Genomic DNA, 21,244 nt, shown 5'->3' with positions numbered 1-21,244 from the left:
TAGGGTCTCATGTGTTTTTACTATGAGTGTTACACAGCACACTCCGTGCAGTAACACAGGGGTGTCATAGTGACACCCCACCATAGACTCCATACCCTGGGACTGACTACTGTCTCCCAGGGCATGTAAAGTCACCATTGGCTTTACTAGTCCCAAATTATTAACAGAAACCAGTATAAACCATCATATTGTGGACGTACTGGTCGGGGTCTGTTAGTCGAGGGGGCACGTCTCCGTCCCCCCTGATCGAGTTTTGGCTGGTGGCAGTGGAAACTACTTTTTATATTCAACTGCAAATATTTGCCTATGGGATTTTCCCATTGTTCGAGGCTACCAACTTTAATTATTTAATTCTCATAGCCTCGAACATACCGCCGGTTTATTTAATTAATATTAATTCTCCGGTTGGTATTTTTTGCCAAGACTCGATTCTAAAATGGCGTTTGTGTTCTCTTCTGTGACTCCTACCCAAGTCGAGCCCTTTGTTCCACTTTTTGGCAGGCTTCTCCACAGAAGCCTCCAAAAGTGGTGCCACTCTATCTGGGTACCACAGGGGGTGTTCGAGGGGGTTTAGGCACCCTGGACTGAGTTACCTTGGTAACTCAAGTCGCACTCTTGTGTGATTGACCCAAGTGGTGAGCATGTTTGATTGACAGCTAGGCTGAGTGAATGGGGGTATGCTGCATAAAAGCAGGGCTTTGGGGACTGGAACTTCAGAAGTCGCAACAGGACCTGAGAATCCGACGAGGCAGAAGCTGAGCCGACCTACCACGACAACACCACCGGTGGAGCCCTGCAGAACCGACTCACCACTTCCCGACGACAGAGAAGATCTCCCGGCTGGAGGGGCTTCTTCCCCTGACTGTTGGGCACAACCAGTTTACCTTTCTTTCTTCGCACCCCAGCCCGGTTTGTGGTCAAACTGCCCGTGCCAAGCACCCCGGCGGCCGGATAGCCACTCACCACTGAACCACGAATCAACAGACCACTCCTTGTACCTGAGAAACTCTGCGGCTGGTTTCTTCCCTGGCAGTGCAACGGACTCCGGTCTTCCTCCACGACAAGATCCTCTCTTCCCCCGAACGAAGCACCGACTTGCATCCGCTGCCAGGAACAACTGCCCCCGCTGGAGTGTTCTCACCACTTTAAGGTGCCGTGTCCGCCAGGCCTCCCTTTCTAAAGATTGCAACAAGGTAATAATAACTCCTTAACCTTCTGGACTGGGCTGGCCGCCTTGACCCTCTAACTGGTCCCTTTCTTTGATCCAACTCCTTTTTGAACCATTACAAGACTTTTGTGCACTGCAACCGTGTGACCTTGGACACATTTTGTTTCGATCCTCTTAAAGCGGATCCGGCCTACTGACTCTCAATTCACGGTTTTACTTTGCCTTCCTCTCTTGTTCTGTTCTTGTAAAAGTGTTGGGATCTGTTTCAATTTGTTCTCTGCTTTTCTCTCCCTTTTAAAACGAATTATTAGAGTGCCATCTGCGTTAAGCGCTCACCGCTGTCTGAAAATAAGTGGGGCTTTACTTAAGACTTGTCTAATATTCTTTTAAGGGAGTGTATATCTTTTAGTGACCGTGTTTTTGAATTGCTTACTATTAGTGCCTGTGTGTTTTTCTAGATGTGGTTTTAAATAAATAATTATATCTCTTTTACACCAAGCCCTGGTCAGTGTTTACTTGTTCTATTGTGTGCTCTTGACCTATTGTGAATACTGTGTATACTGCCTAACTCTTCTTGAGGGAAGTCTGACTGCTCAGCCACAGCTACCAAGTGAATCTGTGTGGTACAGAATGCTACCAAGTGGGTTTACTGCCAAACACCTGTAGTCTTAAATCTTTTGCAGTGGTCCCAGAGGGAACTGCACAGGTTTCTGCCTAACACTCAACACATACAAGCATCCAATAAAGAGTCTTGATGGACATACAACTCCCCCGCCACAAAGTAGGTTTCATACTAGCAAAAATCTTGGAGTCTCTCAATACTAGGTATGAATTGAAATACGGGTTTATTCAGATCTGGTGGTGGGCCGGGTTGGGTGGGGTCAGTTATGGGGTTCCTTGCATGAATTCCCAATGTTCTCGATAAAGTTGCATCTCACCAAAGCTCTATCAGTGAAAAATTTATGAACACCAATCAGAGTCCTTTTATGGGAGCAGCCTTAGTGCCTGGTTTCCCTTTGAATTCCTTCAGGATGGCAATCGACTCCTTGGAGCTGGATTTAGCCTGCATAATCCTGGTATAATAAAGAGAAGATTTGGCAAAAATAATAGCGTCCTTAAACTGTTTAACCAGGAGTATATAGGAAGCCAAAGTGGCAGGCATAGGATTTTGATGCCAGTCCGGTTCGGCTGATCTCTTCTGGTGCCCAAGTTCAACAATGGTATCATTGAACCAGCACTTATTATGTGTCTCAGGCTTGACACGCCTACTTATCATAGGCACTAATGAATTAATGGCACTCTCCAAATTGAGGTGCTGGGCTAATTCATCAGCCATATTATACTCCTCCAAAAGACCAAGCTTTAATCTAAGCATAGCTGATAATTTAGCAGGGGGTAATGTTCTTCCAGTTTCTAGTCTCCATGACTAGTCTTGGATTGGCAACCAATTTTGGCGGGGACACAGGAATGTTCACGCAGAACATTAGCAAATGGTGATCAGTCCAAATACAGGGATTGACAACTAAATTGGAGACTGGTGGATGATGGGAAAGAACTCATTCGAGGGTGTGCCACCCAATGTGGGTTGGTCCATTCACCCACTGTGAGAACCCTATAGCATTGAGAGCACCCAACAAGGACAAGGTGTAATTATCCGAGGGTGCCTTTGCCCAATGGTTGATGTCTCCCATCACAAGAAAAGGAGAATTCACCTCGGTGGTTTTATTCAAGAGACTCAGCAGCTGTTCTTCAAAGAGGGGAAGTACCGTAGGTGGTCTGTAAATAAGGACTATAGTTATTGACACTTTCTGATGTTTTACGTTTCACTATTAGGCTCTCTCAGTCATCCGGTGCCTCGTGTGACACAGAATGGCAGTGTAACTTTTTTTTGCAGTAAGGCTAACCCTCCCTCGGTGGCCAGATTTACGGTCGGCCGTAAAAATTCAGTAATTGGCAGCAATCGCTCGAGTGGCCTCAGAGGGGATAGTCTCATTGAAGCAGGACACCGTAACTGCCAAGAAGTCTGGACTAGAGTTAATAAGAAGGTCCTCAATCTCTACTCCATGTTGCTTAAGTGAACGGGTATTAAGAAAGGCGAAATGGAGAGGAGTCACCAGCTAGATTGAATACTGTTTTTGTTCCTCTATGGATGCAATATGGGGAGCCTTCTCTGCGCTGTTGAGGTCGGCTTGGCTTGTAGCAGCATGTACTAAGCTCAGCATAGATACAGAGGGATAAACATGGACCCGAAACAAAGCCTCCGAAGGCATGCTAGCTCCAGCATAGTGGTTCTCTATAGTAGGAGATCCCTCAATGTTTAATAATGCTTTGTCACTGTTTATAGTCAACCGATCATACATAGAGGGATAGATGCCGGTATGAGTTAACACTGGGACCTCGTATGCGACATCCCGTTCTAGGGCATCCAGCCTGACTTTACAGTTATGCTGGATTCTTATAATTAGATAACTTCGAGACATACTATGTCTAGAGTTCGTAGTATTAATGGAGTCCCGGGCTATCAGTACTTCGAGTGAATTTTGAGGTGGAGGTCCTAAATATGTATCTTCCAGCGCTGCACACGGACCGGCACAAACTGCCTTAGACACGCTGATGCATCTGACAGAGTCTAAAAAAGGGGGGCGGGACTAAAAGGCTTATGGGAAATGTGCAGCTGAATCACACAAAATGCAAGCAAAGTTATAAATCAATATTATAAATCAAATCATGAGATTTAAAATTAATAAAATAGAGACTGACCTCCTAAAATAGATTCTACGAAGCAATTATATTTTTAAAAAAGCAGAGCAGTCTATTGAAGAGGGAAAATCGAGATCAAACTCCTGCCCCCTCACCCCAGGCGCATAAACAGTAAGAACAGCAGGAAGAACAAGGAACGCACTTATCATTTGATCCAGGCCCCAGCGCACCCATGGGTGACAAATATGCTGAAAGACACCCACTTCACCAACATTGCAACCTACATGCTATCAATGCAGCAATACTAGAATCTACAAAACACAAGAATCCCTGTTTAAAGGCTTGCAGATGCCTATATGAATTAACCTGATCTAATTGCCCATTGTAAATTCATGTTTCAGGAAAATTACAGCCAAGTGCATTTGTCTCACTGAACACCAGCCGCAGTGGGGATTCGTGCTGACTTCATCAATGCTCCTTGCAAATCCAGCAGCAGCCGCCAAGCTCTTACAGTAAGATAAGATTCCTTTCTAAAGACATTTTCACAAGACTCGCACATCATTTGAAACATAATTGTAACAAGAATGGCTCAGCTCTGGCCAATGAACACAGAGCCCAGGGGCGAAAAGCCTGTTTCAGCTAAAACTGATGGGAACAAATTCATACTGCAACAATTTTAGAATTGGGTAATGGGGGTGGCGCAGCTAAACCAACCCACTGGCGCAAAAGTCCTAACGTCCAATGGTCAGGCTTCCTATAAGGGCTCCATAGGTAACCAATCACTTAGCAGCCAATAGCAAGATGAGATCGGTTTCGGGGAGCTGGTCCAATTCTGTGAGGTCTGCCCAGAAATAAACGCAGTTTGGAACATGTTGCTGCCTGCTTGGGACTCTGCTGCATATCTTTGGGCAGAATGGGAGGTGTTGGGGCCTCCCATAGCTCGGACCCCCAGAAGCCCAGTGGGGGTCCAACTTCTCCCCAACACTATCACGACTAAGCTAGTATAAGGGATGTAGTAGCAGCAATCAATTTAAAAAGGTAATAGCAGGCTGCTAGGGGGTGCGGACCAAGATAACTGTGAGCTGGGCACTCTTCACCCTGTCCGACAAGGACGACCAGCAATGACTTAAAAACCCCAATAGACGACCCTGAAGGGTGCGCAACGCGAAAGGGAAGACTTGGTGCGGCTGGCGAGACCAAAAGGAAGGAGTCGCGCTCTCTCCGAGGAGCCAGGAGCACTACGGCCGGTGTTGCTGAGATGCCACAGGCGCTGGAGGAAACATTTGCGCACCAACAGCCTCCTCGAGAAGAGGGAGCCCGTTGGAGGCCGCGGCCACCCAGAGGTTGAAGGGACCCTGCTGTTGCCGACACAGCTGTGAGGTCAGACAGTCATATGGAGGAGAACCGCTGAGGGATGGCAAGAAACGTGGAAACCGCAAGGAGACGCAGCGGGGCAGCTCAGAAGACACCTGCACACAGTATAACGTGGGGAGGGGAGGAGACCCAAGCAGCGACCGGCAGCCGCCAGTTGAGGAGGCACGACCCCCCCAGCCCATAAACCATCGCACAGTGAAGGGGAGCCCACACAACTGCCTGAGAGGGATAGGGGGGCAGGGGAGGGCATGGTGGAATGTGCTACAAAGGGAAGGAGAGAATCCTTCCCCGGCGGGGGGGACGGACACATACAGGAGATACCACACAGGGAAACCATATGAGGAGATAGAAGCAGACCCAGGCCTCGAGGCGAATTGCTGGCATAGACTGATTACAAAGAGCAGATCAAAAACACAACCACCACGAACTGCTCGATCGAGGTGAAACCTAGCAGAGTGCAAGCTGTGAGAGCCCCCCCCCCCCAGAGAGGCAGGAGGGCGGCTGCACAGGGAGGCACTCAGCAAGAAGCACGCTAGCACCTAAAAGAGGGGATATTAGCGAGGATAAAACGTCCCTGAGAATTGCAGATCCGCAGAAACACAAAAACATGCAGGGGCGATGTCGCTGGCCGGGGGCATGGACACTTTGAAGCAGGACGTGCAAGCAATCCTTTTGGAACTTAAGGCATTCCGGACAGAGGTACAGACCTCCTTGGGGTCATCCTAGACAGGGTCTCAACGGTGAAGGATCGGGGGAAGACCCTCGGGCACAATCGTAGATTGGCTGACCTATACGACATGGCCCTAGAAATTAAGGTGAAAAAGCTGGAACACAAGGAGAAAGGGGTGATGGCTAAGCTCGACGATGTGGAAAACAGGGAGACAAAATAATCTGCGGATATGGGGGCTCCTCAGTACAGAAACTGAATCCCTGAGGGATCTGGAGCCATCACTGAAGCGCCTGGTGAGACAGCTGCTGGGAGGTGAGGCAGACAGGGAGATCCATTTTGATAGAGTCCACAAAGGTGCCGGATCAGCAGGAGGACCATGCTCAATGGTGGCGAAGTGCCACTACTACAGCGATAGAGATCCTTTGGAAAACCCCAACTAACAAAACCTGGGACCGATAGGGAGGGACTCCTGAGAGACATGAGGGACAAAAGACAGGAGCTACATTCGGTCCCGATAGGCGAGGTGGTCAAGAGGCTATGTTAAGTTAAGCAAAGATACTACGGGATCGGATATCACAGCACTGCTGGGATCTGCAGATTCCAGCCTTTGGCAAGGACAAAAGGGAGTGTCGAGTGGCGCTCCCTCACCTGGACACGCAGGGCAATTAAGTTGCGATTCCAAGAGACCTCTACTCCCAAAAGATGGTTTACTGCTTGACCTGCACAATGGGGCATGAAAGTAAGGGGCACTAGACGACAGAACTTGTAACCGGTAGAAACAGAGCACTACTGTTACAAAAGACTTCATGAATTGAAGGAAATCATCCAAGAGAGATTCAGAGGATCCCAAGGAAAACCTGACCAGCACTGTAGGTCCACTGGCTGCCCTGCTCGTCTACTGCATGCGCGCCATCTGCTAAGAGACAGTTGCACTATACCAAAACATGAACTCACATTTGTTTACCATCCAGTATCACATCTGTTAAGTTTAAAATCAACTTTCCTGTGGCGCAACCTCCTTTCTCCTCTCTATAATCGTTTTTGCCAAACCGGACTGGTGTGAGAAGTCGGAAATTAAACTTGGATACATTTTAAACATAGTTTTGGCTAAAGACCTATTAATAAAATAAAAGGGTTTGGGAAAAAGCTTTACTGTCCCTGCGCTAGAGGCGTTTCCCTACCTAAACTCAAAACAGATCAATCAGTGTTACAATGTCCAAAACAAAAACGTCCAGTATCCAAAGTACTATTCTGACCCTCAAACTAAGGTAATAAATCTTAAGGTGAAAAGGATACCATCTTTGGCCTTCACTGTTTCAAAGGTTTTCAAAAAGAAATAACTCCAACCAAAAGTCTCTCAAGGATTTTGCTCCTTAAACCAGAGGGTATCTCCCTTCCCTTGGCTTCTCCTTCACAATTTCATGACAATAACAGTTCTCGTCTTTCCTCGTGATCATTATCAAATTCATATATTTATCACTGGCCTTTGGGCTGTAAGGATACTGGGCATACGTTCCTGCCATGGTTTCTCGGTTTTCCCTATATTCACATGCTTGTGATTGCCTGATATACTCTGCTGCCAAAGCTTCTTGCATTCTTACACTTGCAATTGCCTGGTACACTCTCCTGCCAGGGCTGCCTGATTTCACACACGTGTGCCTGCTTGTAATACTGTTCATCAGCCCTTCACTAAAGTTGCACATACATATTTACTTGTAAATATGTCCTGTGAATATTTTATTTGGTCCGGATTGCCCCTGAATTCATTTGTAATTAGGAATCTTGATTTTCTGCTGTTAATATATGACCTTGTTATGGGTTATTACTTTGTACAGTTTTTTCAGAGACAACAGGGTTCTGTGTTTTTTTTTCAATGTCCTTGTCAAACTCTGATAACTTTCCCGGGATCCCAACACTTTTCTCATGGGCTCCCCGGTTGGATGATTATTCACCAATGCTTCGGTGTCTCCCCAAGGTTCCCCCTTACTGGGCTTACGGGGTAGACAAGCTCCCTTTTGGCTTTCCGATTTCTTTTTGGAGTGTTTGGCTCTCTCAGCAAATTGGCGTCTCTCCCTGGGCGAGTTACAGCAGTATCAGGCTTCCCGCTTCCCTCTGCGTTTCTCCTCACCGGCACTGGGATCCCATTTTTCACTCCTTCTCAGAGTATTCAGAGTCTATAGCAGTTCGGCGTCTTTCCCGTGTGCGTTACAGCAGTAGTCTCCTTCTCGCCTCCCTCTGCGGGCCTGCCTCTTGCCACAGCCCTGGAGTCTTTGGTTTCCCCTCCTCAGTCTGCACAAGATCTCCTGTAGTTCTGTTTCCGCCACTGCTGCTTCTACATCAACGACCTATCGAACTCTTGGCTGCAGCCTGGATTAACTGTCCTCTGCATGCCAGTGCCACATTGCCTCTCAGCTGTCGGGTATTGAGTTTTCCTGGCTGCATGAGCCCTCTTCCAGAGACTAGACCACCACGTTTTATTGCCGTAATTGTTCTTTGAAAATTAGTCTGTTGTAGAGGACTTGTGTGTAGAAGTTGGAAAGAGGTTTTCATCAAACTTTGAGGGCAAGTTAGATTGTGGCGAGTTGCACAACGTCCAAGTATAACATAACGCCATTAAGGTTTTAGGCAGGGACGGGGTATCCTCAAAAGGAAAAGGGGGACACCATGTCTCTCTGAGGGACATCTCATCACCCCCTCTTAGATTACATCTCCTTACATTCTCCCCACCCTCACCCCCCAGAATACACCCTCAGGGTCAGGATCCAACAGCTGAGAAGAGGTTTTCCCTAGTAAATGGGGGTTGCTCTCGAATTCATCACGGTGGCTAGTGAACTTTGCCTCCTAAAATAATTTCCAAACATTTTGACAGCTTGTTGTTGCTTTCCTGTAACAGAGAACAATTACCTATTGTGGTTAAACAGCAAGCACTGATCCCTTAACGCGAGGCATACTCCCTGTATAATGCACATTTAGCTTGAGACACAGTAACCACACTTGGTCCACCTTGCTGCTTGGAGGCACTGGTTGACCCAGACTCTCAGTGACATTAACTTGGCAGGGTCACAATCGAAAGACATTGAACAACCCCCATTTTAGAAATAACTGACATGGAATTCTGCAGTAACATTTTTTCTGCACAGTAAACAAAGATATATTTTGACAAATGTATTGTGTGGGCATTCACTTACTGAATGGTATAAAGTTTTCTACCTTTGCTCACACTTCTCCCTCTCCCTCCACCCCAGACACCGTACCCCTCTTCTAACCACTGGAGGGTACTGCTTTGCAATGGTTAGAGGTACTTGAGCAAAACCCTTTTGCTTAGTTGTCAGTAGATTTCTCCCATAATCTGAACCAAAGAGCAAAGAGGAATTCACCCAAAAATCCCGAGGCATGTTGAACACTCACCCGGTTGTTCCTTACTTGATCACAGAAAAGATGAAGCTCTCAGCCAGACGGCAACTTAATATTTATCTCAGCAATAGCTACCCAAAGGTACAATGTTCATGAAATTTCACAACAAAAGAATGATTTTCAGCTAACCTTGGTGGAGGTAGATGTTTTTCTTCTTTCTCCAAATAGCGAGCTTGAGTTAAAGCAATTTTTCTGTTCATGCACTTGTGGGGTAGAAAGGGAGAAATGCTATTAATAAAATAAACATTTACAGTACTTTTTTTACTAGAAAAATCAATAAATGTTCATAAATTGCACACGTAAACAATGAAATGTAACTGTTAAATTACAAGACCGGGAGGATAGCTCGGGGGCAACAGCTTTTGTTTTGGAAGCAAGATAACGCATAGCAACACAGGTTCGAAGCCTGGTCTTGCGCTTAGAAACTGCTCTCCGGTATTAAGCGAGTTACAAAAGAACAAGAAGTATAATAATCAATAAGATAAACAAAGATCCTTAGGCTGTTCACAGTTTCCATTTCAGTAAGGATAAGCTTGCACACCAAGCTGTGTTATTATGACATTGGGAAGTTCACGGTTAAACAACATGATCTGAAAGAGAAATTATAAGTTACTCACCATAGTGACTAACATAATCCTGGTTGATAGTCCCCTTTCCTCCATATTGTATGGTGTCCCTCCGTAGGGACGGAAAACAGAATCTTTTCCACCAGAAGAATCATCTTCACCTTTAAATTTAGATGCACGCTGGGGCACGGCCCTGTGAGCGTGCGCTCCTCTGACTCCACCCACTGGTGCTGCTCCTCAGTCCCCTTTGACGATATTAAGATTGCCTAATGACACGTATTAAGGGGGAGGCTGGAGGGACGTATGAAGGAAAGGGGACCATGAACTAGGAGTACGTTAGTCACTACGGTGAGTAACTTAATACCCCTACGTCCCGTCTCCTTTCCTCCATACTGTATGGCCTATTACAACTGAATGCAGTCCCAGGGAGGAGAGTTTCCCCTCTCAAGAAAAGACGTTTTTCAAAACTGCCTGGCCAAATGCTGCGTCCGACATAGCGCTGGCATCTGGCCATCTTAATGGTAACAATCCTGATGTCAGCGGACGCCAGGTGTCTCTTGACCACGGTTTGGAGGATTCAAAAATATTGTCACTGGAGGGCTTGTAGGCCCCCATGGCCACCAGATACATACGGCATGTGTCTACCTGCACACCTGAATGAGCCAGATGCGCTGAGAAAGACAGAACATTGTCCAGTGAACATGTTAATGGATCAATCTTTGTTTCTGCCCAGTGGCAAAACCTAGTCCACTTGCTCCTGTATGTACTCCTGGTGGAGTCACTTTAGACCCTTTATGATAGCCGGGTTATCCGGCAACAGGTGCAGGTGCTTCAGGGCAACCTGCTCAAGAACCAAGCTGCGAGGGATAACTTCTGCGGAGCAGGGTGAACCATTGTGCCCCCCCTGCTGGGAGAGTAAGTGGGCTGGGTCCACGAGGAGGTGTACCGGGGCTGATCCGACAGAAGGAGGAATTCCGAGAACCAGGGTCTTGCGGTGTTCCACAGGATCTGTAATGCGTTGTCCAAAGAGTGCCAGCCCTGCCCCAGCCACGAGGCAAACTGTGGGCATCTCCTGTTGGAACTGGTGGTGAAGAAGTCCACCTAGGGGTGGCCCCACCTGCTGAAGATCCATTTGAGGCCTTCTTGGTTCAACTGCCACTCGTAATTGTCAATCCCCAGCCTGCTGAGCCTGTCCGCCTACAGGTTGGATTCCCCAGGAAGGTGGACAGCAGATAAGTGAATATTGTTTGACAGTGCCCAATCCCAAATGTCTATCGAAAGCCCGCAGAGAGGTGGGGACCTCGTACCGCCCTGCTTGTTGAAGTGATACATGCAGGTGGAATTGTCTGGATGCAGACCGATTTGCTGCTGATCATGGGGAGAAAGACCTTGAGAGCAAGCCATCATCTCAAGCCAGTTGATGTGTTCCAGCTGCTCCCAATGAGACCAGATTCCATGGACACACTGGTTGTCCAGGGTAGCCCCCCCCCCCTCATCCCTCTAGGGACGAGTCTGTGGTGATGGTGCTCTGAGGTAACGGCTGCCGGAATGGTCTGCCTACCAGCAGGTTGATGTCTGTTGGTGTCTGTACCCAACCAGACTAGGTCCTGGCGGAGATGCTGTGGTATGCCAACTGTCTCTGCCCGAGAACCTTTCTCCCGATTCCAGGATGCTGAAAAATTAAGCTGCAGCCTCCTCATCTTGAGTCTCATATGTGGTACAGCGAGGAGACATGCCGCCAATATTCCCAGCATATGTTGGTACTACCAGGCTGAGGTTACTGCTCTGCTGAGGAAATGCCTCGTTGCCTTTCAGATTGCTGCAATCTTGTCTGTTGAAGGAAAGATCCTCTCGGTCCCATATCAGACCCAGAAATGTAAGAGTGAGTGGACAGTACCTGTGACTTTGAGATAGATTGAAAATCCCAGATCGTTTGGGTATGCATGAGAGCAGTCGGTGTGGGATGTACTGCCTCCTGGGACGCCGTCCTCACTAATCATTTGTCGAGGTATCGATAAATGTGGTGACCCTGTGTCCCGAGTAGAGCTGCCACTGCGTTCATTAGCATTGTAAAGACCCTCGGGCCGAGTTGAGTCCGAAGGGTAGAAGTCTGTATTGAAAGTGAAAAAAACGGCAGGTAGGGCCGATGGGGGTTGCCAAATTGGGACTTGGAGTTAAGCATTCTTAAGATCCAGGGAGCACATCCAGTCTCCCCCACACAAAGTATGCCCAATGAAGGCTGGGGTAACCATCCTGAACTTTTGGAGGGGTAGGGAAAGGTTCAAGGAAGAAAGGTCCAACACAACTCTCAGGCCAACCTGGTTCTTTTTGTGTATGGCGAATATCTGGGAATAGAAGCCCCTTCCTCGCTGAGAAGCTCGGACTTCCTCCACTGACTGGCTCGCTACAAGCAAGCGGATTTCCGCCAACAGAGTTGCTGTCCCAATCGGCAGGAGCGGAGGGGAGGAAGGAGGAAACGGGAATCTGCAGCCCGAAGCCCATTGACACTTACGAGAGGATCCACAGGTCCGCAAACCTCATCCGCCAAGAGTGTTCGTGAAGGGCAATGTGGATCCCGATGGACCTGTCACAACTTCTTTCCCTCTGAGGCTGGTGCTGAGGAGGGGGACTGGAAAAACCCCTTGTTAGCTGCCTTGTGCTGCTTGCACCTGTGTTGGCTCAGGGAGCGGTCAGGTTGTCTCAAGCGTCTCTCCTGGAAGCCCCTAAAGCCTCCAAAGGCCCGACCCTTGTCCAACCGCTGGTGAGCCTGGCTGTAGGTCATGAGCGCAGATTTTGTTAAGACAGACAAGGATTTAGCTGTCGGGGAGCTATTCTTTCTCTTGTCTAGTCCCTCGTCTGTTGTCGAGTGGAACACGTCTCCCCCCTCTAAAGGCAGGCTGAGGATGCGCTCCTGCACATCTGGATTGAATTTCATTGCCCTGATTGAAGCCGTTCTTATGTTGATAGCTCTGCCTCAGGTGTCAATGTGGGCCACCGCAGATTCCATTAAATCGTGGGCCACAATCTTGGTCTCTGCCAAGCCTGTCTTGAACCATGTCGGGCAGTGGGCAGGGAGCTCTGGAAGGAAGTCTGATCTCCCGCCACAACTTCTGATTAACAGCGCCAACATGGCATCAGCGTTGGCCTGACACAGATGGAGCGTGGCATTTGTGTAGATTATTTTACCAAATGCCTCCAACAGCTTTTCCTCCTTGCCCAGGATCACTGAAGCGGATGCAGCTGAGGAAGACTGTGGTTTGGAGTACAGCGATGCTGCAGCTATAACAGAGGAATGTGGCTCGGGGTGCACCGACAGTAAGAGGTAATCCCCCTCCGTATCCCTGTATTTGGTATCCAGATGCTTATTGGTGGACTGTGGCTTTATCCAGCCCTTTTGGCCAGGGATTTCACATCATTCTGGAGAGGGATGCCAGTTGTTGTGGCAGGACGAAGTTTAAGTACTTCGGCCAGGACCCCTGCCTCGGGTTGCTCAGCCTGCGGTCGAGGGATGTCTAGATACTCAGCCAGACCCGCCAGCCTCTCATGGAATGCTTTAGCTGACAATGGTGTCAGGATCTTCCTCCTTGTCCATGTCTTATAGGGGCTTCTCAGGGCGTAGGGGCTGGGCCCAGAGGCTACGGGGTCCTGGGCGGGCCCGGTCTCAACAAACTGGGGTATGCATACCTTCCCTGCAAAGTGGAGGGATAGGATGTGGACCAGGTGTTATCCAATCCCATCTGGATGCACGCCCCCCTGCCTGGACTCCGTGCAGGAAAGGCTCAGGGTGAGCCGCCATTTTGTCTTGCTCCGCGCCACGTGCCCTAGGCATGGCAATTGCTGATCTGGGTCCAGTCTCGACCTGCATGCTGAATAGCAAAGGCTGGGACCTGTCCTGCACCCCAGGTTGAGACCTGGGAGGTGGAGTGCCCTCGGCCATAGTGCCGGTAGTGCTGCGTAGAGGCGCCCCCCCTAGACATGGGTCTGGTACTAGGACAGAGCCCCTCGGGACGGAGCCTGGTAATAGAGCCTTGCAGCCCCTCAGCGGTAAGACCAGTATGATCTTGCGACATCTCGACCTGCAGGCCGGTAGATGGAGTAGCCTCAGTCTTCTTGCTGGTTTTTGGACCTTGGAGGTCCCTCCCGCTTGGGAACTTCCCAGGGAAGGGGTCACCCTTTTAGGGTGCAGAGGAGAACAGAGCACCTACCTTGGGCCTGTTCTTCCTCACGTATGCTTGGAGGTCTTCTGGAGGAGACCTTTCGAAAACCTCCTGCCACCTGGCCAACCGATTCTTCATAGCGCACGGGTTCAAGGAGTCACATGAGGCACAGCCGTCCCAGCTGTGGTCTGGGCCAAGGCACTGGAGGCAGAGTGCATGGGGGTGGGATGAAACGGGTCCTGATGAATAGTGCAGCGCAACAGATCCTGGGCCTCCCTGGAGAGAGCCGGAGAACGCACTCTGCCCTACTTCCGGATGTAGAACATGGTGGTGGTGTTGTCAGTGAAGATCCTCAACTCCATGTCCCTCAGAAAAGGCAGGAAGGAATTGAGGGCCGAAGAGACGGCCCAAAGCTAGAGGACATTGATGTGAAGGGTCTTTTCTTTTGCCAGATAGAGGCCTCAGGCGTGCAACTGTCCGATGTGGGCTCCTCAATCTTCCAGTGAAGCGTCTGTAGTGACCATCACTTGGCAAGGAGGGACTTGAAATGGAGCCCCTTGCGTGAGAGGAGGGCGCCGGACCCACCACTATCGCCTGTCAGACTTCTCGTTGAGGACGATCTAGTCCGTCCAGGACCCAGAGACTTGTAGCCAACTCACATCCAGAAACTCCTGCAGAGGTCTCATCTGAAGTTTGCAAAGGCACTGATGAAAGGCACTGCACCTTTCATTGGATGGCTCCTACCCTCTCTTCCAAGGGAGATGCCAGGCAAGTTAGTAGTTTCTTACCTGTAACTCCATTTCTCCAGAGTTGGTATCTTTCATGGATTCACATGCTGTGAATATTCCCCGTCGCCAGGCTGGGAAACCCCGGTACCTTTAACCTAGTAATTTTCCTATGGAAAAACGTTGACACTGTGTGCCATCAACGTCCTTGTGGGTGCTTTTGGCAGTACCAATGGGATGTCGACTGTATAGCTCCTCCCCAGCAGATTCTCCTCAGATTTTAACCTCTCCAGGCGGAGGATGTCCTAGATAGTATGTTTGCCTGAGGGCGCATGTGAATCCATGAAAGATACCAATGCTGGAGAAGAACAAGTTACTTACCAACTGGTAACGTTCTTTCGATTGGATGTTCCTCCGACGTATTCTTCATCTTTGATGTATTCCATCCAGCTTTAGCTGCTTCGGGGATGTATTCCATCCAGCTTTAGCAGCTTCAGAATTTTTTTCTCGGCAGAGGGCACCGTGCATCAATGTCGTTGAGTCGCTGGTCCCTCGATGGCCTCCGAGGGTGACGTCATCGGGTATACAAGTAGCACGTGCGGCGCCCGTTGGCCTCAGTTCTGTTTTTCCCCCTCTTGCTCTACTGTGTAGATTGTGCCGGTAGTCAGGTATTAGCCTTGCGAGAGTTGAAGTGGCAATAACCTGGAAAATCTACAGAGGGGTAGGATGGGAGGGCGATGAGGAATACGTTGGAGGAACATCCAATCGTAAGAACGTTACCAGTTGGTAAGTAACTTGTTCTTCGAATGGATTGTGTCCTCAAATGTATTCCTCATCTTAGATAGACTCCCAAGGCAGTATATAAAATTCTCTGGAGGAGGGAGTAGATTTTTGATACCATTATATGGTGGAATATAGCACTGCTTTACCAAAAGCCAGCTCCTTAGACTGGGAAGCAACCAGACTATAGAAAAAGTGTGCAGCGATGACCAAGTTGTTGCTTCACAAATGGATTTTATGGGAACACCTCTTTGAAGGGCTGTCGAAGAGGTAATGCTTCTGGTGGAATGGGCCCTTAAGCCTTCTGGTGGGTCTTTTCCCACCAATCTGTAGCATTCTGAAATGCAAAGCACAATCCAACATGATATGGTTTGTTTTGACACCAATTGACCCAATTTCCTTCCGGTGTAGCCAATGAAAGGTTGATTATCCACTCTAAGCTTAGGAAGCCTAGAAATGTAAAAGCTTAGAGCTCTTCTTGGGTCCAACCTGTGCAATCTTTCCTCCTCGTTACTAGGATGAGGTGGAGGGTAGAATGCGGGTAGAACAATTTTCAGATTTAAATGAAAATCGGACACAACTTTAGGCAAAAATGAGGGTTTAACCCTTAATAGCACTCTGTCCCTATGGAACACAGTATAGGGTGGCCCAGAAGACAGTGCCTGCAATTTGCTCACTCTTCTTGCAGATTTTAAAGCAACTAGGAAAGCAGTTTTCCATGGAAGTAATCTTAATGGACAAGTGTGCAAGGGTTTAAAAGGGACACACATTAAGAATTTTAGAACCAGATTAAGATCCCAAATTGGTACTTGGAAGAGGTAAGGAGGAAACACAGTGGTGAGTCCTTTTAAGAATTGTACTATTAAAGGAATTTTGAAATTTAGGAGCATTCTTCCGACGAGCGCTTGAAAATGGAAAGCGCTGCAAGATAACCTTTAATGGTCCCAACATTTAGACCTCTATGTGCTAGAGACAAGAGGAAGGACAACACTTCCGGAATGGAACATAGAAAAGGATCAACGTTATTTTCTCTGCACCAGTTGCAAAGCTTTTTCCAATGGCAACGGTATAGAGATTTTGTTGCTGGCCTTCTTGCCGAACGCAACACCTCCATGACGTCATCTGGAAAGTCTCAATCCTTGTATCTCAGCCTTTCAGATACCAAGCATCAAGGTTGAGAATCTGGACCTCTGGATGGACAACTTGGCCCTCCATTTGTGAGAGAAGATCCTCTCTCTGAGGAAGACGTAACTGAGAACATATGGACATGTCTAGAAGGTCCGGGTACCACGTTCTCCTGGCCCAATCCGGGGCATTTAGGATCATGCGGTTTCCGAATCGTCTCAATCTCCTGATGACCTGAGGAATGAAGGGAATCGGAGGGAACGCGTATAACAGTGGGAAGTTCCACTCCACCACAAACGCGTCCCCTAGGGCTCCTCTCAGGGGAAATTCCCTTGAGCAATACCTTTCGCACTTCCGGTTGATTCTGGTCGCAAACCGGTCTACTTGAGGGGTTCCCCAAAGGGCGAAGATCTCTTGAATTACTTCCTGAGCCAGTTCCCACTCGTGGGACACCATGCTCTGCCTGCTCACAGCGTCCACCTTCATATTCTCCTCCCCGGCTAGATGAACTGCTGTTAAGGAGATTCCTTCTTGAATTGCCCAACACCAGAGCCGCGTTGCCTCTGCACAGAGGTAGTGACCCTACACCTCTTTTGTTTAGATAATGCATGGCCACTGTGTTGTCTGTCATTATCAGGACATTTTTTCCTCTGACAGATGGCAGAAAAGCCTTCAGCGCTAGTCTGATTGGTCTCAGCTCTAAAAGGATGATGTGTAGTTTGGACTCCGATGGAGACCAACGGCCGCCGGTTAGCAGATCGTTGGCATGAGCTCCCCACCCCATGAGTGAGGCGTCCGTCACTACTGTAATCTCCGGCCATGGTTGCCAAAACTGTTCTCCTTTTAGGATATTCTCTGTGCAGGTCCACCACAGACGATCCTGCCGAACCTTGTTCGGAATCTGAAGAAAATCCATCATTTGACCCGAGAACTGGGACCATTGAGTCTTTAGAGCCCATTGAAGGGATCGCATCCTCAGGCGTGCCTCTGCCACTAGGAAGATGCAGGATGCCATGAAGCCGAGCAACCTTAAGAATTTGTAGGCCTGGAGATTTTGGGCATTTTGGAATTTTTAAACCATCTGAAGAATGTCTTGAGCCCTTGCCTTGGGAGGCGAGCTCTTTTCAAAGGATGTGTCTAATGTAGCCCCTATGTACTGGAGCTGTTGGGAAGGTGTCATTTGTGATTTCTTGAAATTGAGGGAGAAGCCCAGTCTGTGGAGGAAGTGGTAGATGACTTTCAGATGATCCAGTGCTTGTGGCAGACCGTGCCCTGATCAACCAATCGTCCAGGTAGGTGTAGACGGGAATCCCCCCCACCCCGCTCCTGAGGCACGCTGCCACCATTACCATTAACTTGGTGAAGACCCTCGGGCGGAGGACAATCAAAATGGCAGGACTCGAAACTGATCGTGTGAGTCGCCAACTACGAACCTCAGGTATTTTCTGTGCTTGAGATGAATCGGCACATGAAAATAAGCATCCTGGAGGTCCAATGACACCAACCAATCCTGAAGTTGCAGGGCCTGAAGGATCTGAGAAAGAGTAAACATCTTGAACTTTTCCTTCCTGTGGAGCTTATTTAAGCCTCTTAAGTCCAAGATGGGTCTCCGTCCTCCATCCTTTTTGGGGATCAAAAAGTAAGGCGAGTACCATCCCTTGTTCCTCTACACTACAGGTACTGGCTCCATAGCACCTTTCTTGAGCAGGGTTAGAACTTTCTGCAGTAGGAGCGGGTCTGAAAACTTCAAAGGGTGTCTCCCTGGTGGATTGCTTTGAGGTTGAGTTAGAAAAGGAAGGCAGTAATCTTGGGCTATTATTTCTAGAGCCCAAACATCTGAAGTAATGGCTCGCCATGCTTGCAGATGCTGTGACAGCCTGCCTCCCACAGGTGCCTTGTGATGCAAGTCCTCAAAGTGGTTTTGTGGCGGTTGCTGCGGCCGCTGATGTCAAAGAGGCTGCAGCTGGAGCTGGCATTGCACGTTTTCCTCGTCCACCGCGAGTGGCCTTTCTCTGGCCCCTTTGACTGGCCATTCCTCTCGCCTTTCCGTATGAGTAGTAACGATAAGATCGTCCCCTCCAAGATTGTCCTGACGCACGAAAAGGCTGAGGTTGTCTAATAGCAGCTCCTAAAGACTTGGCAGCTGCTTTTGAGGTCTGCAACCTCTCAAGGCTCTCGTCAGCCTTGCTGCCAAAAAGGTGAGACACGTCAAAGGGCATGTTCAGAAGATGGTTTTGCACGTCTGGTGGGAAACCCGACTTCCGTAAACACGCAAATCTGCGCATTACTGTGCTAGTGCCCATGGACCTCTGCTCACACTATCTGCAGTGTCCAATCCAGACTGAAGGGATTCATGCATGGCCTCCTTTCCAGCTTTAACAATGGCTAGGAATCTTTCCCTTTCATCCCCTTCTGGTATGTGCTCCGCCGCCGTTGCAATGCGCTCTCACAGAGTGTATGAACATTTTGCCAAGGCACATGTAGAGTTGGCTGATTTTAACGCCATACTCCCAGCTGAAAATACCTTGCGTGCCCAAACATCCACACACTTGTCCCTATCCAGAGGGACAGAAGGGTAGGCCACCATATTTGAAGCTGTGGCTGGCCTGGACCACTAGACTCTTGGGAGTAGGGTGTTTAGATAGATAGCCAGGGTCGCTACTGGAAGGGCATAATTTTGAAGTAAGGGATTTATTCACCGGAGGAATAGAATCCAGAGTCTCCCAATTTTTGGCCACCCTATTTTGTAAGGCTACATGGAAGGGTAAAATTGGATCTTCGGTGGGACCGTGATCCAATATATTTCGGTCAGATCATCCTGGATGAATTGAGTTGGTGGTCTAGTCCACCCTAAATATTCTACCACCTTTGTCATTAGTTGATGGTATGAGGGACTGGCATGTTCCCCTGGTTCTGGCCTGCCAAAATCTGTTTCAGGCGAAGTATCAATACCACTTGCATTATGCAAGGTTTCCACCAGGTCCCTCATCCGGTTTTCCTCAGAAATCGGGCATTCTGGGACATTTGGGGTGCCATATTCCATTCCAAAAGGAACATTCTCCTCATCAGACCTCTCCTGTTCTTCAAATATTGAAGTTAGGGATTTGAAAAATTCTTTCCTTGGAAGTGGTTTAAAAACCTTTTCTGGGAGAGGTGTATCAGTGGAACCTGAAGGCATTACAGCCTTTGCAGCCTTCTCTTTTGCTGTTATTTTTACAGCTTCTGGCTGAGTTGGAGCCTTTGGAATATTTGGCGCTGAGGGCTTCGGGGGGTCGACAAAGGCGTCGATGGCGCCGATGAAATGGTGGTCGTCGACGGAGCTGGCTTCGAGGGTGTCGAGGCGCTCTTCGAAGACTTACCCTTTGAGGTGTGTCGGGTTTCAGACAGCGTCGGTAACCTCGAACTGTTGACTCGACTTGAGCGGTCTTTATCGCTCGGCGTCCTGGGGGGTGTCCGATCCTTCCTCCTTCAATCACCCGGATTCGAGGGCGTGCGAGTGTCGGAACGATAACACTTCCGGCCAACTTCCGAAGAAGGCGCGGACCGAGGCTTAGCTTTTTCAAACACCTCCATCATTTTTACCCTGAATGCTTCCCACTCTTCGGAAGAAGAATGTTTTGTGGGGAATTTCATTCTTTTTGGGGATTCGTCCGAGGACGAGGTGGAAGGGGACCGGTGGCGTTTTTTTGGACTTTTTCGTCAAAGACGAAGAGCGATGAGAATCGCTTCGGGACCTAGACCGATGCCTTTCGCGTCAAGGAGATTTCTCCTCACGGGACCTTGACTCGACGCTAGAGGCTTTTCGGTCGGGTTTACGACCTACCTGCAGTTTTCCCTTTCTCTCTTGCAAGGCCTTCCCCGTCATCGCCTGACACTTCGTACAGACGACCTTGTCGTGGCCTTCCCCGAGAGACCACAGACATTTCCGCTGCGGGTCCGTGATGGACATTTTCGAACCGCAGGATTTACACTTTTTGAATCCCGATCGCAGGGTCGTAGTCGGGGTCGACGACGAGGACATATCGAATATCTTGAGTAAATGCGTCACAGACTGCGGAAAAACTGAACTGGGGCCAACGGGCGCCGTGCTTGCTACTTGTATACCCGATGACGTCACCCTCGATGGAAGCCTTTGAGGGACCATCGGCTCGACGACATCGACGCACAGTGCCCTCTGCCAAGAAAATATTTCCGAAGCAGCTAAAGCTGGATGGAATACATCCCCGAAGCAGCTAAAGCTGGATGGAATACAGCTAAGATGAGGAATACATTGGAGCACGCAAACCATTCGAAATGGAGTTACAGGTAAGAAACTACTCCTTTCTAAAGCATTGGATCTTTCATGGATTCACATGCAGTGAATAGATTTTGTAGCAGTATACATGCTTGGAGGTGTAAACCAGGCAAACACAAGATAGATCTTATGAGGACAGGTACATTAAAGCAAAAGCATACATCTGTAAGGTAGAGAACAGGAACAACCCCAGAAGTTGCCGGGCTTATCTTACTGGAACAGTCGTTGAAGGACTGCCCGTCCCATCTGCAAAAGTGCTGCTGGTGTAAGC

General features: G+C 48.7%; 1 protein-coding gene across 1 annotated transcript in view; it reads right to left on the bottom strand.

Annotated features, from left to right (window-relative positions):
• Positions 1-21,244, bottom strand: part of SPTLC1 (serine palmitoyltransferase long chain base subunit 1) — a 1,178,456-nt gene that overhangs the window by 76,669 nt on the left and 1,080,543 nt on the right. The window contains exon 14 of the mRNA XM_069625635.1: positions 9,456-9,529. Within this exon, the coding sequence (XP_069481736.1) occupies positions 9,456-9,529 (74 nt within the window). The remainder of the gene's footprint in view (positions 1-9,455; positions 9,530-21,244) is intronic.

This window comes from Ambystoma mexicanum, chromosome 6p (assembly GCF_040938575.1).
Source record: "Ambystoma mexicanum isolate Mex_15411 chromosome 6p, UKY_AmexF1_1, whole genome shotgun sequence".
NCBI classification, from domain to species: domain Eukaryota; kingdom Metazoa; phylum Chordata; class Amphibia; order Caudata; family Ambystomatidae; genus Ambystoma; species Ambystoma mexicanum.
Note: the sequence above shows the minus strand (reverse complement) of the source record. Positions and strands in the feature narration are given on the sequence as shown.